Consider the following 20,155-nt stretch of genomic DNA (forward strand, 5'->3'; position numbering starts at 1 on the left):
TTAATATTCTTAAAAATAAAATATATTTTAGTTAATTTTTAATAATAGTTTCATTTGATAATTTGGTGATGTGACTAATATTTTAGTTTATAAAAATTGAAATAAAAATTAATATTAGAGTTTATACAATGTATAGAATAAATACATGAAGTAAAAAAATAATCAATGATATAATGTTATTTTAATGTATGTATTGACAATTTAGAGATAAAAATAAAATAAGATAAGTTTTATTTGGAAGATCATGTATTTAACTTCATAGTTAATAAAAATGAAGCTTTATTTTAGGAGAAGTTTTACATGTTTTATAGGTGTTATCACATGATAAATTGTGTCATGAACTTTCTTTTCAAAATTGGAAAATCTCTTTACAATTAATAGTAGGAGTGTTTGGAGTGTACCGTTGTTCGTTTCTAGATATAAAAAACCATCTAAATCGAACATAAAATAAAGATGTGCTTTAGATCGGTTTAAATATAATATTAAATTTGAATCAAATCAAATAAAACTTTTGTGATTTGATTCGATTCGGTTTGATGATTTTTTATTTTTTATTTTATAACCATAATTTAAAATCTATTAACTAAACCTATATAGCTATTATGTTATATTATTTTAAAAATGATTTTTATTTTTTTATTAAATTTTGTTTAACATATTTCAGTTAAAAATTATTATTTTCACTTAATGATATTACCAACACTTTTTTGTAATATAATAGTAATTTATACTTCACTTGATATTTAATATTATTCTTTACAATATTAGTATATTCTTTTTTTAACATATGAAAGTAAAAATGCATCTTGGATATAAAGCAAAGGAAAAGTAATAAATTATGTAATACTTATTATTAATTATCACAATGAAAATCAATATAATAATAATATGTGATTTATTAAGTTTGGTTCAGTTTTTATAACAAGATCCAAAAACCAAACCAAATCACAAAAAATGTGTAGTTTTTTAGATTTTTCAATTTAAGCAATTTTCAATTTTTTGGATCGATTTGACTAATGATTTGGTTCGATTTTAAACACCCCTAATTAATATCATGCTTTTACTTCTTGTATCCCTTATTTTGCTTTTTGCGTCTCAAAAAAGACCTAAACGGATAAAACTATTCCTCCTGATGCAAGCTCCATTGGAGCTTGTAGGCCTAGGATCTTCTTCATCAATGGATTCCTTTGCTTCTTGGAAGATAAATGGCAGCGGAATGGAGAAGGAAGAGAGAGAGGAGACGCCACTTCAAAGAGAAGATGAGTCTAGAAGAAGCTCACCACCATAGAAGGCCATGGATAAGAGCTTGGAGGAAGAAGGAGATGAATGAAGGGAGAGGGAGAGAAGAGCACGAAATTTTGTGCTCAAAAGGAGCTCTGAAATCTGAAGTTAATATTCAAATGATCAAAGTTGAAAAAAATACACACACATGACCTCTATTTATAGCCTAAGTGTCACACAAAATTGGAGGGAAATTCAAATTTCACTTGAATTTGAAATTAAATTTGTGGAGCCAAACTTTGGAGCCAAAATTTCACTAATTATGATTAGTGAATTTTAGTTATGGTTCAGCCCACTAATCCAAGATCAATTACAAGATTCTCCACTAAGTGTGCTTAGGTGTCATGAGGCATGAAAAGCATGAAGGACATGCACAAAGTGTGACTATATGATGTGGCAATGGGGTGTAGTAAGCAAATGCTCACCTCCCCCTCTAAAATTTAATTGGATTGGGCTTCTACCAATTCAATTAAATTTATTTCCAACCACACACATCAAATATCCACTTAGTGCATGTGAAATTACAAAACTACCCCTAATACAAAAACTAGTCTAGGTGCCCAAAAAATACGAGGGCTGAAAAATCCTATATTTCTAGGGTACCCTACCTACAATATGGAGCCCTATATACAAGGACCAAATGTAATGACATCCTAGTCTAATATGTACAAAGATAATTGGACCCAACCATGGTCCATGGGCTCAGAAATCTACCCTAAGGTTCATGAGAACCCTAGGGCCTTCTTCAGCAGCTCTAGCCCAATCTTCTTGGAGCCTCTTGCTCATGGTTCTAGTGATTGGTCCCTTCCTAGGGAGGATTGCATCATCCCCTTCCCCTTGAAGAGGATTTGACCTCAAATCTGTTAGTTCCTCCTCCTCAATATCAGCTCCACCTGCAAAAGGAGTTAAATCAGAAATGTTAAAAGTGGTGCTGACTCCATACTCTTCTGGGAGGTCCAACCTATAGGCATTGTTATTGATCCTCTCCAAAACCTGAAAAGGTCCATCCCCTCTAGGGCTAAGCTTGGATTTCCTTTTAGTAGGGAATCTATCCTTCCTAAGATGGAGCCAAACTCAGTCACCCTCATTAAGAACTAGCTCTTTTCTTCCTCTATTGCCTTTAGTTGAATACACCTTTGTTTGGTTCTCTATTTGGTTCTTAACCCTCTCATGCATCTTCTTTACAAATTCTGACCTAGATTCCCCTTCTTTATGTATAAAAGAAGTGTCCAGTGGGAGGGGAATGAGGTCTAACGGTGTTAGGGGATTGAACCCATAGACAACCTCAAAAGGGGACTGCTTGGTGGTTCTATGAACCCCCCTGTTGTAGGCAAATTCTACATGAGGAAGATACTCATCCCAAGACTTATGGTTGCCTTTCAGAAGAGCCCTTAAAAGGGTGGATAAAGACCTATTCACTACCTCTGTTTGCCCATCAGTTTGTGGATGACAAGTGGTAGAGAAAAGAAGTTTAGTTCCTAACTTAGCCCATAAGGTTTTCCAGAAGTGGCTAAGGAACTTAGCATCTCTATCTGACACAATGGTCCTAGGCAAACCATGGAGTCTCACAACTTCCCTGAAAAAGAGTTTTGAGATGTGGGAAGCATCATCCACCTTGTGGCATGGTATAAAGTGTGCCATCTTGCTAAACCTATCCACCACCACAAAGATAGAGTCTACACCTCTTTGGGTTCTAGGAAGCCCAAGGACAAAGTCCATACTAATGTCTACCCAAGGTGCAGATGGGATGGGTAAGGGTGTGTATAGCCCATGAGGCATCACCCTAGACTTGGCTTGTAAACAAGCCACACACCTAGTGCAATGCTTATGGACATCTTTCTTCATATGGGGCCAATAAAACTTTTCTTTGAGTAAGACAAGGGTCTTGTCTATCCCAAAGTGGCCCATGAGCCCACCCTCATGGCTCTCTTTCACAAGTAATTTCCTAATGGATCCTTGGGGTATGCAAAGCTTTCCCTCTTTGAACAAATACCCCTCAGCCAAATAGAATCCATCTTGGGCCTTTTTCCCACAACTCTCATAAATGGGAGAGAAATGTTCATCTAAAGCATACAAGTCCCTAATATTATCAAATCCTAAAATTTGAGCTCCTAGGGAGCAAAACAATGTGTGTCTCCTAGAGAGGGCATCAGCTACCACATTTGTTTTTCCCTTTTTGTATTTGATAACATATGGAAATTGCTCTAGGTACTCTACCCCATTTTGCATGCCTCTTGTTTAACTTGCTTTGCCCTCTAATGTACTTAAGTGATTGATGATCACTATGAATGACAAATTCCTTGGAAACAAGGTAATGTTCCCAAGTTTGGAGGGCTCTTATTAAGGCATAAAGCTCTTTATCATAGGTGGGGTAGTTGAGGGTGGCACTATGAAGTTTTTCACTAAAATAAGCAATAGGGTGCCCACCTTGTAACAATACAGCTCCAACTCCCACTCCAGAGGCATCACATTCTAGCTCAAAAGTTTTAGACAAGTCAGGAAGAGCTAGAACAGGTGCCTTAGTAAGCCTTTTCTTGAGCAAAGCAAAGGCTTGCTCTTGTTTTTCACCCAGGTAAATGCCACATTCTTCTTCACCAGCTCATTGAGAGGTGATGCAATTGTAGAGAAATTAGGAACGAACCTTCTATAGAAGCTTGCTAACCCATGGAAGCTCCTAATATCTCCCACACTTTTTGGGTGGGCCATTCTTGGATGGCCTTGATTTTCTCAGGGTCCACTTGGACCCCATTTCTACCAACTACAAAACCTAAGAAAACTATATTATCTACACAAAAGGTACACTTCTCTATATTTGCTCTCAATGAACATCAAGGAATGAAAGGAATGGGTAACATCTAACATGAGGAGATCCAAAAAGTCAAGACATTCATGAAAATCATCCAAGCAACCCAATCATGGCAAAATAGTTAATCAGCTCAAGAATGAAAAGTGATAAAGCCTCACAAGATATACACTCTATCTCTCAAGTGTGTAGGCTACTATTTACCCTCAAAGCACCCATGAAAGCAAACACCACATAAACTTGGCAAGATTCTAAAATTGACAATCAACCCATAAACACAAGCACATGAGGATCAAAAGGTCTTTTAAGGTTGTAATGGGGCCAAGGACAAGGTATGGAGAAATATGGAATAAGTGGCTAAATCCCAAAGGAATAGAGGAGCAAAGGGGAATAAGTGCATATTAAAAAAAATAAGAAAATATAAAGAAGTATAGATAAAAATTAAACATGAAGAGTAGAACCAAGAGTTTCATCATTCTTGTGCCATTTAAGATCTTATTCACTCAACTTTATTGCTTTTCTTTTTTTTTTTTTTTTTTTTTTTTTTTTTTTTTACTCTTTGGCCTTTGAGAAACAACATTTCATTCAGCATGTCCAACATTTAACCAATATACAATGTACATCAAGTATGACCCAAAATACATCATGAAGCATAGCCAACAAAACAAGTTGTCCAATGAAACAAAAACCCCCCACACTTATTCCCAAAACAATTCCAAAGCTCCAAAATTCCTTAAGGATATGGTAATATCATGGTTTTTCACTTAAGGCTTGTAGTGAGCTTCAAAAACAGGAAAGGGAAACAAGGCTCAAAAGGGCTATCAAAGGAATTAATTCAAGGTAAGTCCATTTGGCTAGAAGCTTATAAGAACAAAATTGCCTTAATCATTTCCAAATATGCATGTGAATTAGGACGCATCAACAAGAATGAAGCCAAGGCTATTGTGCAAGCAATCAATGGGGCAAAACACACCAAATGATTATAATGATGGATGGCTCAAATTCTCACAAAGGTAAAATCATCACTTTCAAATTGAGCTTTCAAAACTATCATGACATGTAGAGAAGAATCAAGGATTTCAAGTCACAAAATGTCAAGAACTTTTATTTTCAAAACAATTACCCATTTCTTGAACATATCCTATAATTCAAAGAAAAACATGCAAAGTCGTACGTGCACATGAAATTGACCCAAAATATTAAACTGAAAATCCGACGAAACTAACAACATTAACAAATTAACACAACTAACAAATTAACAAAACCAACAAAACTAGCAAAACCAAAGAACACTCCCCCCCCATACTTAAACAACACATTGTCCTCAATGTAGCACAATTAAAAGATTAAAAACAATTAAATCATCAAAGAGAATTGGACAAGTGTAATAAAAGCAAAGAAGGAGATAGGAAAAGAAAAACTCCCTAAGTCATGGTGGAGGAAGAGTAGGGTGGAGTAAGGAAGTCTCTTCCACCACTACGTCCACTAAAGAAGGGTTCGTGAGGAATGGCTTAAGTCGATGTCCATTGACCTTGAAGCTCTTGTTTGTGGAGTCGCTTTTGATCTCAACTGTACCATAAGGAAAAACATTAGTAACAACAAAAGGACCAATCCACTTAGACCTCAACTTACCACTCATGAGTCCAAGCCTAGAATTATACAATAACACTTTTTGCCCAACCACGAAGTCTTTTTTAACTATCATGCTATCATGGAACTTCTTGGTCTTTTCTTTGTAGAACTTGGCATTCTCGTAGGCTTCTAGGCGGATTTCATCTAACTCACTCAGTTGCAACTTCCTTTCCTCGCCAGCTTGATCCATAGAGAAGTTGCAAGTCTTCACTGCCCAGTATGCTTTGTGCTCAATTTCCACTGGAAGATGACATGCCTTTCCAAAGACAACCCGATAAGGAGACATTCCTATGGGTGCTTTGTAGGCAGTCCGATGTGCCCAGAGAGCATCATCAAGCCTGGTACTCCAATCTTTCCTGCTTGGCTGCACAATCTTCTCTAGAATTCTCTTGATTTCCCTGTTAGAAATTTCTGCCTGTCCATTAGTCTGGGGGTGGTATGGTGTGGATACTCTGTGTACCACCCCGTACTTTTTAAGCAGGGCATGCATTGTCCTATTGCAAAAATGGGTTCCTTGATCACTAACAATTGCTTTAGGTACTCCAAACCTGCAAAATAGATTAGACCTGACAAAGTCTGCGACAACTTTAGCATCATTAGTTCTAGTGGGCTTGGCTTCCACCCATTTTGAAACATAATCAATTGCAAGGAGAATATAAACATAACCAAAAGAGACAGGAAAAGGACCCATGAAATCTATACCCCAGACATCAAACACCTCACAGAATAGCATAGGTTGCTGAGGCATTTGTTGTCGCCATGTAAGTGTATTTCCTGCTCTCTGACACTGCTCACAAGTGCTGCAGATCTTCCACGCATCTTTAAAGATGGTGGGCCAATAAAAACCACAATCAAGAACTTTGCGAGCTGTCCTTTGAACACCCAGATGACCTCCCGGTGCGGAAGAATGACAGAACTGCAGGACTGAGTCAATCTCATGATCTGGAATGCACCGTCTAATGACCTGATCACTGCACAATTTCCACAAGTAGGGGTCATCCCAAATAAAATGCTTAGCATCACTTTTAATCTTATCTTTTTGGGCCTTAGATGCTAAGGGAGGAAAACAGAGGCAACTAAATAATTGACAATGTTAGCAAACCAGGGAGTAGAAAGAGAGTCAGAAATACTATACAATATATACAAATGATCATCCGGGAAATCATCCCGAATAGGTGAATCTGCATCAGAGACACGTTCGATCCGACTCAAATGATCAGCAACTAGATTTTGTGCTCCGCTCCTATCACGGATCTCCAAGTCAAACTCTTGGAGCCAGAGCATCCATCGGATCAACCTAGGCTTAGAATCAACCTTCTTCAACAAGTACTTTAGAGCTGCATGGTCAGTATAAACAATAATGCGAGTACCAAGCAAATAAGATCGAAATTTTTCAAGAGCAAAAACTATGGCTAGAAGCTCTTTCTCAGTAGTAGTATAATTTGCTTGGGCAGCATCTAAAGTCCTAGAAGCATAATATATCACCCTGGGCAATTTATCAATTTTCTGAGCAAGGACAGCCCCCAATGCATAATTTGATGCATCACACATAAGCTCAAAAGGGGCTGTCCAATCGGGTGCCTGGATGATGGGGGTGGTAGTCAACGCTCTTTTGAGGCAATCAAAAGCCTCTTTGCATCTGTCATTAAAGTCAAACTCCACCTCCTTTTGCAACAAGTTGGACAATGGAAGGGCTACTTTGCTAAAATCCCTTATAAAGCGCCTGTAGAATCCTGCATGACCAAGAAAAGATCGCACCTCTCGCACACAAGAGGGGTAAGGCAATTGTGAAATAACAGAAATTTTTGCAGGATCTACTTCAATGCCCTTATTGGAAATAATGTGGCCTAAAACTATACCTTGCTCAACCATAAAATGACATTTTTCAAAATTTAGAACAAGGTTAGTTTCAATGCATCTATTCAAAACTTTTTCCAAACTATTCAAACAACCATCAAAAGAGGATCCATATACAGTGAAATCATCCATAAACACCTCTATGCAATTTTCTAAAAAATCACTGAAAATACTAATCATGCACCGCTGGAAGGTACCAGGGGCATTGCACAGGCCGAAAGGCATCCTCCTATAAGCAAAAGTGCCGAAGGGGCAGGTGAATGTGGTCTTTTCCTGATCCTCAGGAGCAATAGTAATTTGCATATAACCAGAAAAACCATCAAGGAAACAGTAGTGGGATTTACCTGCCAGGCGTTCAAGCATCTGGTCAATGAATGGCAGGGGAAAATGGTCCTTTTTGGTAACCTGGTTCAGCCTCCTATAGTCAATGCAGACTCTCCAACTGTTCTGCACCCGAGTAGGAATCAGCTCCCCCTTCTCATTTCTGATCACTGTGAGGCCAGTCTTTTTCGGGACTACCTGGACGGGACTCACCCATTGGCTGTCGGAGATAGGATAAATGATTCCAGCTTGCAAAAGCTTGGTTATCTCCTTCTTCACTACATCAAGAATCACCGGGTTGAGTCTTCTCTGTGGCTGTCTTACTGGTTTAGCTCCATCCTCTAAATTTATTCGATGCATACATGTGGATGGGCTAATACCAGGAATGTCCGCCAGGGTCCAGCCTATAGCCTTCTTATGCTTCTTGAGAACTGACAACAACTTCTCCTCTTGCTCATCAGCAAGGGAGGCAGATATAATCACTGGAAAACTCTTGCTATCATCCAAGTAAGCGTATTTTAAATTTGATGGCAGAGGCTTCAATTCTGGTGTGGTCGGCTAGACAGTGGTAGAAGGAGATGGTTTCTCAGCCTTGACCTCATAAAGAAAGTCAGAGGTATGTGTACTTCCTGAAACATGGTTAGTCCTATCTGACTCTATAAAATCAATCTCAAGAGGTAAAACACCACCACCAGGCATGCAATCAATATCACTCTCAGATTCACTCTCAGTATCAAATTCAGACATATGATCAAGTACAATTTCAGACTCAATGCATGAAGAGTGAGAGGCATGCAGATTAGAATAAAGATCAGTCATGTATTCATCAACAACATGGTCAATTATTTCTGCACGAAATACAGAAAGATCTTCAGATGGGTATTTCATAGCATCCAAAATATTAAAATGAACAGTTATATCACCAAACTCCATGGACAGTGTGCCTGCATAAACATCTATCTTAGTTCTAGCAGTTTTCATAAAGGGTCTGCCTAGAATGATGAGAACTGATCCTTGAGAAAATCCATCTTCCATATTCAAGATATAAAAATCAACAGGGAAAATCAGTTCACCAACTCTAACTAAGACATCTTCTATGAAACCAACAGGATAGGCAACACTTCTGTTAGCTAAATGAATTACCACATCAGTTGACTGCAAGGGACCTAGAGATAGAGAATTAAAAATAGACAAAGGCATAACACTAACAGAAGCTCCTAAATCTAGCATGGCATTGTCAAACTTACTATTCCCTATGATACAAGGTATGCTGAATGTACCTGGATCTTTGCATTTTTCAGGAATTTGAGGAACAGATTTACCAATCAATGCGGAGACATTTCTGCCCATGCTAATCTGTTCACTTCCTTTAAGCTTCCACTTATTAGTGCACAGCTCCTTCAAGAATTTGGCATATCTTGGAATTTGCTTTATTGCATCCAATAGAGGTATGTTTACCTCTACCTTTCTAAACGTTTCCAAGATCTCTTTCTCTGCCTCTTCCATTTTTTTGTTGGAAACTGCTCTTGGAGGGAATGGAAGAGGGGGAATGTGCTGCTTCTGCAAATCCGAATTACCTGTGGAAGAAGATTCACCTGCACAGAAATTGTTAGGTAAATTTTTGTCATCACCTTTTTCTGGAATAGAGTGAAGTTTGGCAGGTTCATTTGCAGATGAGGAAGGTGCTACGGGTTGAGGTCCTTGACATTGCTTTCCCGACCTCAATGAAATGGCACTGACATTTTTGGGATTTTGGACAGCTTGAGAAGGCAGCTTGTCAGAATTCTGGGACTGTTGTTGATTCAATTGGGTAGCCAATTGTCCCATCTAATTGGTTAAGCTCTGAATGGAGGCTCTGGTCTCTTGCTGAAACTGCATGTTCTGCATAGTCATTTGCCTCACAAGTTCTTCGAGGGAAGGTTGTGGAGGGGCCTCAACTGTTGGCTGTTTCTGGGGTTGTTGCTGTTGTTGGATTGGTGGAGGAATGTATGGTCTGCTTGGGCCAACAGCATTTTGGAAGGAAGGAGCAGGCTGTTGTTGTTGTTGCTGAGGGTTGGACCATCTGAGGTTAGGGTGATTCCTCCATCCAGGGTTGTATCTGTTGCTGGAAAGGTCATAATTGCTCTGCTGTGGTTGATTTTGCTGCTGAGGTTGAGGAGGTCTATTGTATATATTTGCTGCATAAGCTTCAGGCTGCTCAATTGCTCCAGGTTGCTGCATGGAAGGGCAAAGGTCTGTATGATGGTCAGCAGAGGAGCACAAACCACAAACCCTTGCGACAGGTACAGATTTCTGATTCAAGGCCAGCTGGGTTACCAAGTTGACCAATGCATCCAGTTTGCCTTCAAGCTTCTTAGTTTCAGATGATGCAGATGGGTTTGTAGCTACCTCATGCACTCCTCTAATGACTATGGCATCATTTCTGGCACTAAACTGCTGGGAGTTGGAGGCCATCTTCTCAATTAAATTTCTGGCTTCAGCAGGAGTCATGTCTCCAAGGGCTCCACCACTGGCAGCATCTATCATACTTCTCTCCATATTACTGAGTCCTTCATAAAAGTATTGGAGAAGAAGCTGTTCTGAAATCTGATGGTGGGGGCAACTGGCACATAGTTTCTTAAATCTCTCCCAGTACTCATACAGGCTCTCTCCACTGAGTTGTCTAATACCTGAGATATCCTTCCTGATGGCTGTGGTCCTGGAAGCAGGGAAAAGTTTTTCTAAGAATACTCTCTTAAGGTCATCCCAGCTCGTGATGGACCTTGGAGCAAGGTAATACAGCCAGTCCTTTGCCACTCCCTCTAATGAATGAGGAAAAGCCTTCAGAAATATGTGATCCTCTTGGACATCTGGGGGTTTCATGGTGGAGCAGACAATATGAAATTCCTTCAAATGTTTGTGCGGGTCTTCACCTGCAAGGCCATGAAACTTTGGAAGCAAATGAATTAGTCCAGTTTTAAGAACATATGGGACATCCTCATCAGGGTATTGGATGCACAAGCTTTCATAGGTGAAATCAGGTGCAGCCATTTCCCTTAGAGTCCTCTCACGAGGTGGAGGTTGTGCCATGTTCTCAGAATGTGCAAAATCAGAATGCTCAAAATTATATTGCTCAAGATCAGGATGTTCAAAATCACCAATAACAGAATGCACAGATTCACCAGTTATGGAATGCTCAGAATGATCAAAAGGTATAAAATGATGCCTAACTGATCTATGAAATGTCCTATCTATCTCAGGATCAAAGGGTTGTAAGTCAGATGGATTGCCTCTAGTCATACACTACATTCAGCATGCACACAACTAGTTGCCTTGTCATGTAAATAAAGGTGTAGGTTTGAACTACAGCTACCCTCAAATGATATCCAAATGACTTGAAATTTTGTGAGCAACCCTATAAAATGATGAGAAGATAGCACAAAAAATTTCAGACAAAAATTCAAAGTCTAACTATGAAAGCTAAAAATGGTAGGTTAAGAAAAATAAGTGAATAAAACTTGAAAAATAAAAAACTTTTGACAGAATCGCTTTTTTGCCACGGCGTAGGAAATTTTTTTCTACCCCAAATGCATATATAATAATTGCGATTCTGATAACCGGAGCAAAAGTTATGGCCGTTTGAAGTTTTGACAAACACAAAATTTGCTAGTTTTTTGGAACTTTCAAATCTGACCAAACTAAAGGCTCTAGCTATTTTTCCCACAAAATATGGATTAAAAGAAGTTACCACAAAAAAAAATTCAGCCAAAAATAACAACCCTAGCTACTAAAACAAAAAAAATCTCAAATAATTCAGCATGGGTGGTCGCTAAAATCCGTCTCTAGCTGATTTCTACTACTACTCTGTTTTTGCCGCAAGCTGATTTCTACTACTACTCTGTTTTCAAGCACAATCTTCACAGCAAAACACACAAGACTGAAACAGGGGAAACACTTAATGGGAAAACTGAAACAGAACACACATTAAACAAAATACCAGGACACTAAACAACACTAACACACATACTAACACAATACTAACAATTAAACATAAAACACGAAAGGATTAAACGCACAGCACTAGCTAGCTATTATGAACCTTTGGACACTGCTCCCCGGCAACGGCGCCAAATTTGATCGAGGCCGTACCCGAATCAAATAAACATGAAAATGCAGTAACTAGGAAGTGATCCTAGGTCGTTTCCCAACGAGCAGTGACAAGCCAAATGTTCATAATATACTTGCAGTAACAGTAACGATGGGGGGGGGGGGGGTTTGGTTGTTTGGTAATTAAAGAGCAGACAAATAAAATGGAATACGAAACTACTAATATTAAGAATGGGTTGTTTCCTCTGATTCAGAAGCCACTCTCTTATCCTGGGTTATGGAGAATTCGTCCCTAACAGTCAACCACTTAATCCAACCCTATTTCAATTTACTAAGCGAAAATCAACTTAGGGTTTTCAATACGTGATTAGGCACCACATACACCAGTTAGCCCTTTGTCCATTAAGCATGAACGCAAGTTAGGCTCAGAGGCAATTAATCGAACACGAAGCGTGCACTGATTAATATTCACGAAATTGGGATAACTGGTGAAGGGAAAACTGGCAGGAAACCACATTACAAACGAAACCTCAAAGAGAGTTGGGCTTCGTCCTCAAAAGGAAACAACACCAGAAAATCTAGCCTTCCATGGATTCAAACAGAGAACGCAATTGAAACATGAAGCAGAAACGTAAATGAACGGAAACGTAAATGAACAGAAACGTAAACAAACAGAAATGTAAAATGGAACAGAAACGTAAATGAGAGTAGAAGAAGAAACAAGAACGAAATTGTAATTAGAAGCAGAAAACGTAAAATTGCATTACGAACTCAGAAACGTCAAAACAGAAAAACGAAAACCCTAAAACCAAGCTCTGAATAATGAATAGCATAACAGAATAGAATGCCCTGCACGAATCCCAAGGCAGCTATTTAAAAAGAGTCACTCAAAGTCACTGGGCCCTATTACAATACTCTGGCCCAAAACGAAATAAACACTGAACAACATAAAATAAAATTGCGAAATTTCCTAATTAGAAATTAACTAAGGTAAGCGCTTCTTTATTTGCCCTCTTCAAGTCCACAACCAAAATCCGGATTAAGCCCAATGTTTCATTAATTCCTGAAATTAGATTAAAAACATCAAATTAGCTAAATGAGCCCAAATAATAAAACTGCCTAATTAATTGACAATTAAGACCAATCAATAATTAAAATGGTGCAAAAAGGGTTTAGGAAATAGAAGAAAATGATGGCACATCACCCAGGTAATGTTACGGCACGACTATGAGCCCGGAATGAGTTTGGGCAAGAATAATGATGGCATGGCCGACCTAGTAGACATCAAGGGAAACCGCGGGAGATTCAGGTTAGGCTATAAACCCACGCAGACTGATGTAAGGAAAAACATCTTGGAAAGGAGGAACAAGGGCCAGTGCTCGCATCCAAGACCACAAGCAAGGGAGGTTCCACCTTGCCACATCAGTAGAAGCTTCATGAGCGCGAGCTTAAGACACGAAGAGCAAGTCACCGCGATATGCGATGAAGCCCCTCAAAGGTGGTCGGACTTGGTGCAGCCATGCCTTCCCGATTTCTAGCTAGGGAACTGGCAAGTGGTGGAACGACCTAAAGTTTACATGACAGACATAATGTAACTTTTTAGTTTTAACCCTACGGTTGGACCTAGGCTCTAGGGTTTTTTCTCTCCTTGTTAAGGCGTTATGTCTTTTGATCTCAAAGATTATAATATAAAGATCTTTCTTCATCTGTTCTTGCGCCTTCACCCATTCTCATTCATTGGCATGTTTGTTTCTATTGCATTTAAATGATATAGATCCGACGACGAGTCCTGTGAAGGTACTAATACCAAGGACCCAGCCGTCGATTTTGAGCGAGAAGCAAGTCGAGCGGAGGATGAGGAAGACGAAGATATAGGGTTTTTCCTGGAGCTAGAAAGGATAGTCACTCAGGAAGACCGAGAGAAGAAGCTGCACTCAGAAGAAACAGAGATCGTAAACCTAGGTGTTGGCGATGGAAAGAAAGAAGTAAAGATGGGTATGGGTATGACCACACCTATCCGTGAGGAATTAGTGGCTCTACTACGGACTACCAAGATGTCTTTGCTTGGTCATACCAAGACATGCTTGGTTTGAGCCGCGATATTGTGCAGCATAGGTTGCCTTTGAACCCCGGTTGTTCCCCGGTGAAACAAAAGCTAAGAAGGATGAAGCCCGAGATGTCTTTGAAAAACAAAAAGGAAGTGAAAAAGCAGTTTGATGTTGGCTTCTTGGCAGTGGCTCGATACCCTGAGTGGGTGGCCAACATTGTGCCAGTCCCTAAGAAAGACGGGAAGGTATGAATGTGTATGGACTATCAGGACCTAAACCGAGCCAATCCCAAGGATAAATTTCCTTTGCCGCACATCGACGTCCTTGTGGACAACACAACTAGTTTCGCTTTGTTTTCCTTCATGGACGGTTTCTCGGGCTACAATCAAATAAAGATGGCACCAGAGGACACGGAGAAGACTATGTTCGTCACCTTGTGGGGAACATTCTGTTATAAGGTAATGTACTTTGGACTCAAAAATGTCGGGGAAACCTATCAACGGGCTATGGTATCTTTGTTCCACGACATGATGCATAGAGAGATTGAAGTCTACGTGGATGACATGATCACCAAGTCCAAAACCGAAGAAGAACATCTCGTCAACTTGCGGAAGTTGTTCAAGAGACTACGGAAGTACCAGTTAAGGTTGAACCCCGCTATTCAACAGCCAACAAGTGCACTGGATCGTGCAAGTAGTATAAAACGGTAAGTGAATACCGAGTATCGAACTCTCGGGGAACTTGTTTTACTTGGTAAAGCTGTGGTTCAGTAAATAAGTGCCTTTGGATGAAAGTTTGGTGTGTGGTATGGACAAGTATGCAACTAACTATTCAAAAGTAAATCACATGAGTAGTGATGTGTGAAGACAGATAAAGAACGTGTTGGTCTTTCTACTAGATGACTGATGCTATTAAGGATGTTCTCTATCTAACAATGTTCATGTGTTCTATGTTGTCTCCTAGACTACTAAACCCCGATGTCTCATGCATGTTTAGCCTAATCCCAATCAAGCGTCTTCCTCAGATCCCTCTTGTTGGACTATTTTAACCAGAACCACATTAAGACATAACATAACAAAAACTAAGCTATCGTACCCCGATGTCTCGTGAAAATACGATAAGCTAGCCCCGTCCTATCAAGTTCTAAGGATCAAACCATTTCCCAAGGTTGAGTGACCCTAATTAAGCATGCAAGTGCGTGATCAAGGCAAAGGCACGCTAGAATTAAGTACTGATAGCACAGTGAACACATAAAACATCATTAGATAAATATGAAAGTATTTACATCAAGTACCCCATAGGAAGAACCAACTGAGGAGTTAACTCTCCATAACAGGGAAGCTTCCTTTACAACAATGAGAAGAGAAGATGAAAGATAGAAGAAATACAAGTAGCGGGGATGTCTCCTCCACCTCTAGAAACCTCACAATCTCTCAAAATCTCATCCAAAGTTCCGCAAGACGGCTTCCTCTTCAAGCTCAGTTCTCTCTCAGTTGCTCCATAGCCAAAAACTCCCAAAAAAAACTCAACTCCTTAGAAATCATGATTTTAGCTTAAATAGGCACTCCTATCGGTAGACATGCACTTAGCGGAAGATGAGCTCGCTTAGCGCACGTAAGTGACTTCTGGCTTAGCGCCAGTCACACTCGCTCAACCTAAAAGTGAAGACGGTGCGCTTAGCGAGTTGGCCTTCGCTCAGCGCTTCTATACAACTCAACCTCCTTCCAGAATTGTCCATGCGCTTAGCAATCAGATTGGACACTTAGCGAATGATGCGCTTAGCCAGAAGATAAGTGGCTTAGCGAGTTCATGAAATATGCACTTCACCAATCTTGCTTGTTTTACCTGAAATTGAAGTGGAATGATCATTAAATACACAGAACTGGGATACAAGGTACCTATTACCTAAATTATCAAAAACTAATTACAATATTACAAAAAGAACCATAAATGGGAGGTGTCATATACAATTTACAAAAAAAATTTTACACAAAAGTTAGTCGTATTGACCGACTAACACCCGCAAAGTGCACCTTCGGGGTTAAATATGGAAAATTGCAGGGCTTCGTCGTAAGTCAAAAGGGGATAAAGGTGGACCCCGAAAAGGTAAAAGCCATCCTTGAAATGTCAGAGCCGTGCATCGAGAAGCAAGTCTGAGGTTTATTAGGGTGTTTGAACTACATTGCAAGGTTCATATCGCAGCTCACGACTACCTACAAGCTGCTCTTCAAGCTCTTGCGCAAGAACTAGTCCATTCGCTGGAATGATGACTGTCAAGAGGCATTTGGAAGGATCAAACAATGTCTTATGAACCCTCCGGTACTTATGCCACTGGTACCTGGGAGACCTCTCATCTTGTACATGACGGTGTTGAATGAGTCGATGGGGTGCATGCTGGGGAAGCACGACGACTCTGGAAAAAGAGAACGGGCTGTCTACTACTTAAGTAAAAAGTTCACGACATGTGAGATGAACTACTCTCTACTGGAAAGAACATGTTGCGCCTTGGTATGGGCGTCCCATCGTCTAAGACAGTACATGTTGAGCCATACCACCTGGTTGGTATTCAAGATGGACCCGATCAAGTACATCTTCAAGAAGCCCGCTCTCACAAGGCGGATTGCTCGGTGGCAGGTTTTGCTATCCAAGTTCGACATAGTCTATGTCACCCAAAAGGCGATAAAGGGAAGTGCCTTGGCAGACTATTTGGCTCAACAACCTCTCAATGATTACCAGCCCATGCATCCTGAGTTCCCAGATGAGGACATTATGGCCTTATTCGAAGAGAGGTTAGAAGATAAGGACAAGGACAAATGGGTCGTGTGGTTTGACGGAGCGTCTAACGCCCTAGGCCGTGGGGTTGGGGTAGCCTTGGTCTCTCCTGACAATCAATGCATACCCTTCACAGCCAGACTGGGTTTCGGCTGCACCAACAACATGGCCGAGTATGAGGCATGCACCCTCGGGATCCAAGCAGCAATTGACTTCAATGTCAAGCTGCTCAAGGTGTACGGGGACTCAGCCTTGGTGATTCACCAGCTGAGAGGAGAATGGGAAACTAGGGATCATAAGTTGATACCCAACCAGAATTACATCAAGAAGTTGGTTGAGTTCTTCGATGAGGTCTCTTTCCACCATGTTCCCCAAAAGGAAAATCAAATGGCCGATGTGCTTGCCACTTTAGCGTCCATGTTCCAGCTGACTCCACACGGAGACTTGCCGTACATTGAGTTCAGATGTCATGGCAAGCCCGCACATTGTTGTATGATAGAAGAAGAACATGATGGTAAACCTTGGTATTTCGACATCAAGCAATACGTTGAAAGCAAGGAATAGCCACCAGAGGCTTTCGATAATGACAAGAGAACGTTAAGGAGATTGGTAGCCAGTTTCTTCTTGAGTGGAAACATACTGTACAAAAGAAACCATGACATGGTTTTACTCCGATGTGTGGGGGCTAAGGAGGCTGAGCGAATGCTAGTGGAAGTACACAAGGGTTCCTTTGGAATACACGCTAACGGGCACGCCATAGCTAGAAAGATTCTGAGGGCGGGCTATTATTGGCTCACCATGGAGAGCGACTGTTGCCTCCACGTGAGAAAGTATCATAAGTGTCAAACGTTTGCGGACAATGTCAATGCTCCGCCCATGCCTTTGAACGTTTTGGCAGCGCCATGCCCTTCTCCATGTGGGGAATAGATGTGATCGGGGCCATTGAGCCCAAGGCTTCAAACGGACATCGCTTCATCTTGGTTGCGATCAACTACTTTACCAAGTGGGTCAAAGCCGCCTCATACTCTAGCGTCACGAGGAGCGTGGTAGTCAGGTTCATCAAAAGGGAGATAATCTACCGGTATGGGTTGCCAAGGAAGATTATCACAAACAATGCCACCAATCTGAATAACAAAATGATGATGGAAATGTGCGAGGACTTCAAGATCCAACACCACAATTTCATGCCTTACAGGCCTAAGATGAATGGGGCAGTAGAGGTAGCCAACAAGAATATCAAGAAGATTATTCAGAAGATGATCATGTCATATAAGGATTGACACGAAATGCTCCCTTTCATGCTGCATGGTTATCGAACCTCGGTATGCACGTCAACCGGGGCAACACCGTTTTCATTGGTGTATGGAATGGAAGTTGTGCTACCATTTGAGGTGGAAGTCCCTTCTTTGAGGATCCTGGCGGAGTCTGGGTTGAAAGAATTGGAGTGGGACCAAGCACGCTTTGATTAACTCAATCTTATAGAAGGCAAGTGATTGGCAGCTATGAGCCACGGGCGTCTGTACTAGAGACGGGTAAAGAACGCTTTCGACAAGAAGGTATGCCCGCACAAATTCAACGAGGGAGACCTGGTGCTGAAGAAAGCATCCCAAGCCCTAAAGAACCATAGGAGAAAGTGAGCTCCTAACTATGAAGGGCCATTCATCGTAAAGAAGGCCTTCTCCGGAGGAGCCCCGGTGCTCGCCAACATGGATGACAAGGAGTTGCCTTCACCTGTGAACGCCGATGTCGTCAAGCGATACTACGCTTAACACTTGGGGAGTCACTACATGTTTGTATTTTGTGGTTCCCCCTAGAGTTTCCTGTCCTTTGTAAATTTTGGTCGCAGCATCTAATGAATGTCGGATTGATAATTCATTTTTCAACCCTCACGTTGTGTCTATTATTGCTTTAAGATGCGTATTCTTTTGATGGTCCGAGCCTTTTCTGATGCAATCCTACCCCCCAAGGGTATTGGATTGAAGACTCCAAGAGGCTTGGGCTAGAGCTACTAAAGAAGGCCCTAGGGTTCTCATGAACCTTAGGGTAGATTTTTGAGCCCATGGGTCAAGGTTGGATCCACTCTTCTTTGTAAATATTAGAATAGGTTTTTTCTTCTTTTGGGCTTTGTATTTTGGCCATTCTAGTAGTATAGGGTTTTAGCCTTGTATTTCAGGGCATTTTGAGTAGTCTTTGTAGCAGGGACTTTTTTTTGTATTTTCATGTATTTTGTCAAGGATGGTGAGCTTAGTTTTTAGATGGGTGTGTGTAGCTAAGCTCTAGCTTCTCAAAGAAGCTTCTCAAGGAGGTGAGCTTAGTTTTTAGATGGGTGTGTGTAGCTAAGCTGTAGCTTCTCAAGGAAGTTTTCTCAAAGAAGCTTCTCAAGGAAGTTTTCTCAAGAAAGTTTCTCAAGGAAGCTACCTACTCTATAAATAGAAGCATGTGTAACACTTGTTGTAACTTTGATGAATGAGAGTCCTGTGAGACACAACTCAAAGTTCAACTTCTCTCCCTTTTTCTTCCTTCAATTTCGTGCTCCCCCCTCTCTCTTTCTCTCCCTCTTTCTTTTCCTCCATTGAAGCATCCTCTCCAAGCTTCTTATCCAAGGCTCATCTTGGTGGTGAAGCTCCTTCTTCCGTGGCTTATTCCCTAGTGGATGGCGCCTCCTCTCACCTCTTCTCCTTTGTCTTCCGCTGCATCTCCATGGTGGAAAATCATCATTAAAGGACCTCATTGAAGCTCAAAGATCCAGCCTCCATAGAAGCCCCACAAGCAAGCTTCCATCATTTTCGCTCGACCCATAGGGGTGCCGCAAGTGCTTAAGTAAAATTGAACATGATAGACTTTTGTTTAAAGTTATTGCGATTGAACTACTCATGCATATGCATGCGCATGCATATTTTTATCCTGTGAATTGAAAGACAGGAAAGAATTTGTTTCGAGCGATGGTCAATACCGTGCCGAATGTAAGACAAAGAGAAACCAAGGTAAGTGGTAGCGTAGTCATGTTTTACTACGTGGTGCCATTTCTTGCTTTCAGAGACTTAAGGACGGGTACGAGTAGATGCTAGGCCCATGGTCAGTAGATCATTATCCCACGTCCGGCTCAAGACGTTAAAGAAGCGCCACTGGGAGGCAGCCTAGTATCCTTTTAAGTTTCTGCTTGTTGTTTATTCATCTATTTTTCTAAAGTCATAGTTGAATATGCCTAGTTTATTCTTACTCATAGAATTAGAATAAAAACAAGCGCCAACCCAGAGGTTAAACACAATTTTGCAAAGAATTCTTGCAAAAACAAATGCACAGGGTGCTTCCGTAATGCTTCTGAGACATTTCCGTAAGCGATTCCATGGAAGTT

The 20,155-nt window shown here is 40.7% G+C and overlaps 1 protein-coding gene and 1 non-coding gene across 2 annotated transcripts; both read left to right on the forward strand.

The window, feature by feature from the left end:
• Positions 1-10,478: 10,478 nt before the first annotated feature.
• Positions 10,479-10,585, forward strand: LOC114388848. The gene has a single exon (XR_003661637.1). It is a non-coding gene; the product is annotated as a small nucleolar RNA R71 (small nucleolar RNA).
• A 5,804-nt stretch (positions 10,586-16,389) lies between these two features.
• Positions 16,390-18,569, forward strand: LOC114386019. Its single transcript, XM_028346032.1, has 2 exons — positions 16,390-17,034; positions 18,471-18,569. The coding sequence occupies exons 1-2, from the start codon at positions 16,390-16,392 to the stop codon at positions 18,567-18,569; spliced, it is 744 nt and encodes a 247-aa protein (XP_028201833.1).
• The last annotated feature ends 1,586 nt before the right edge of the window (positions 18,570-20,155 follow it).

The sequence above is a fragment of the Glycine soja genome, chromosome 15 (assembly GCF_004193775.1).
Source record: "Glycine soja cultivar W05 chromosome 15, ASM419377v2, whole genome shotgun sequence".
Lineage (NCBI taxonomy): Eukaryota > Viridiplantae > Streptophyta > Magnoliopsida > Fabales > Fabaceae > Glycine > Glycine soja.

Bases quoted from the DNA above. Each gene is read 5' to 3' on its own strand.
- LOC114386019 (XM_028346032.1), top strand. From the start codon at position 16,390: ATGACGGTGTTGAATGAGTCGATGGGGTGCATGCTGGGGAAGCACGAC. The intron at 17,035-18,470 runs GTGTACGGGGAC...TTCATCGTAAAG, and splicing joins TCAATGTCAAGCTGCTCAAG to AAGGCCTTCTCCGGAGGAGC.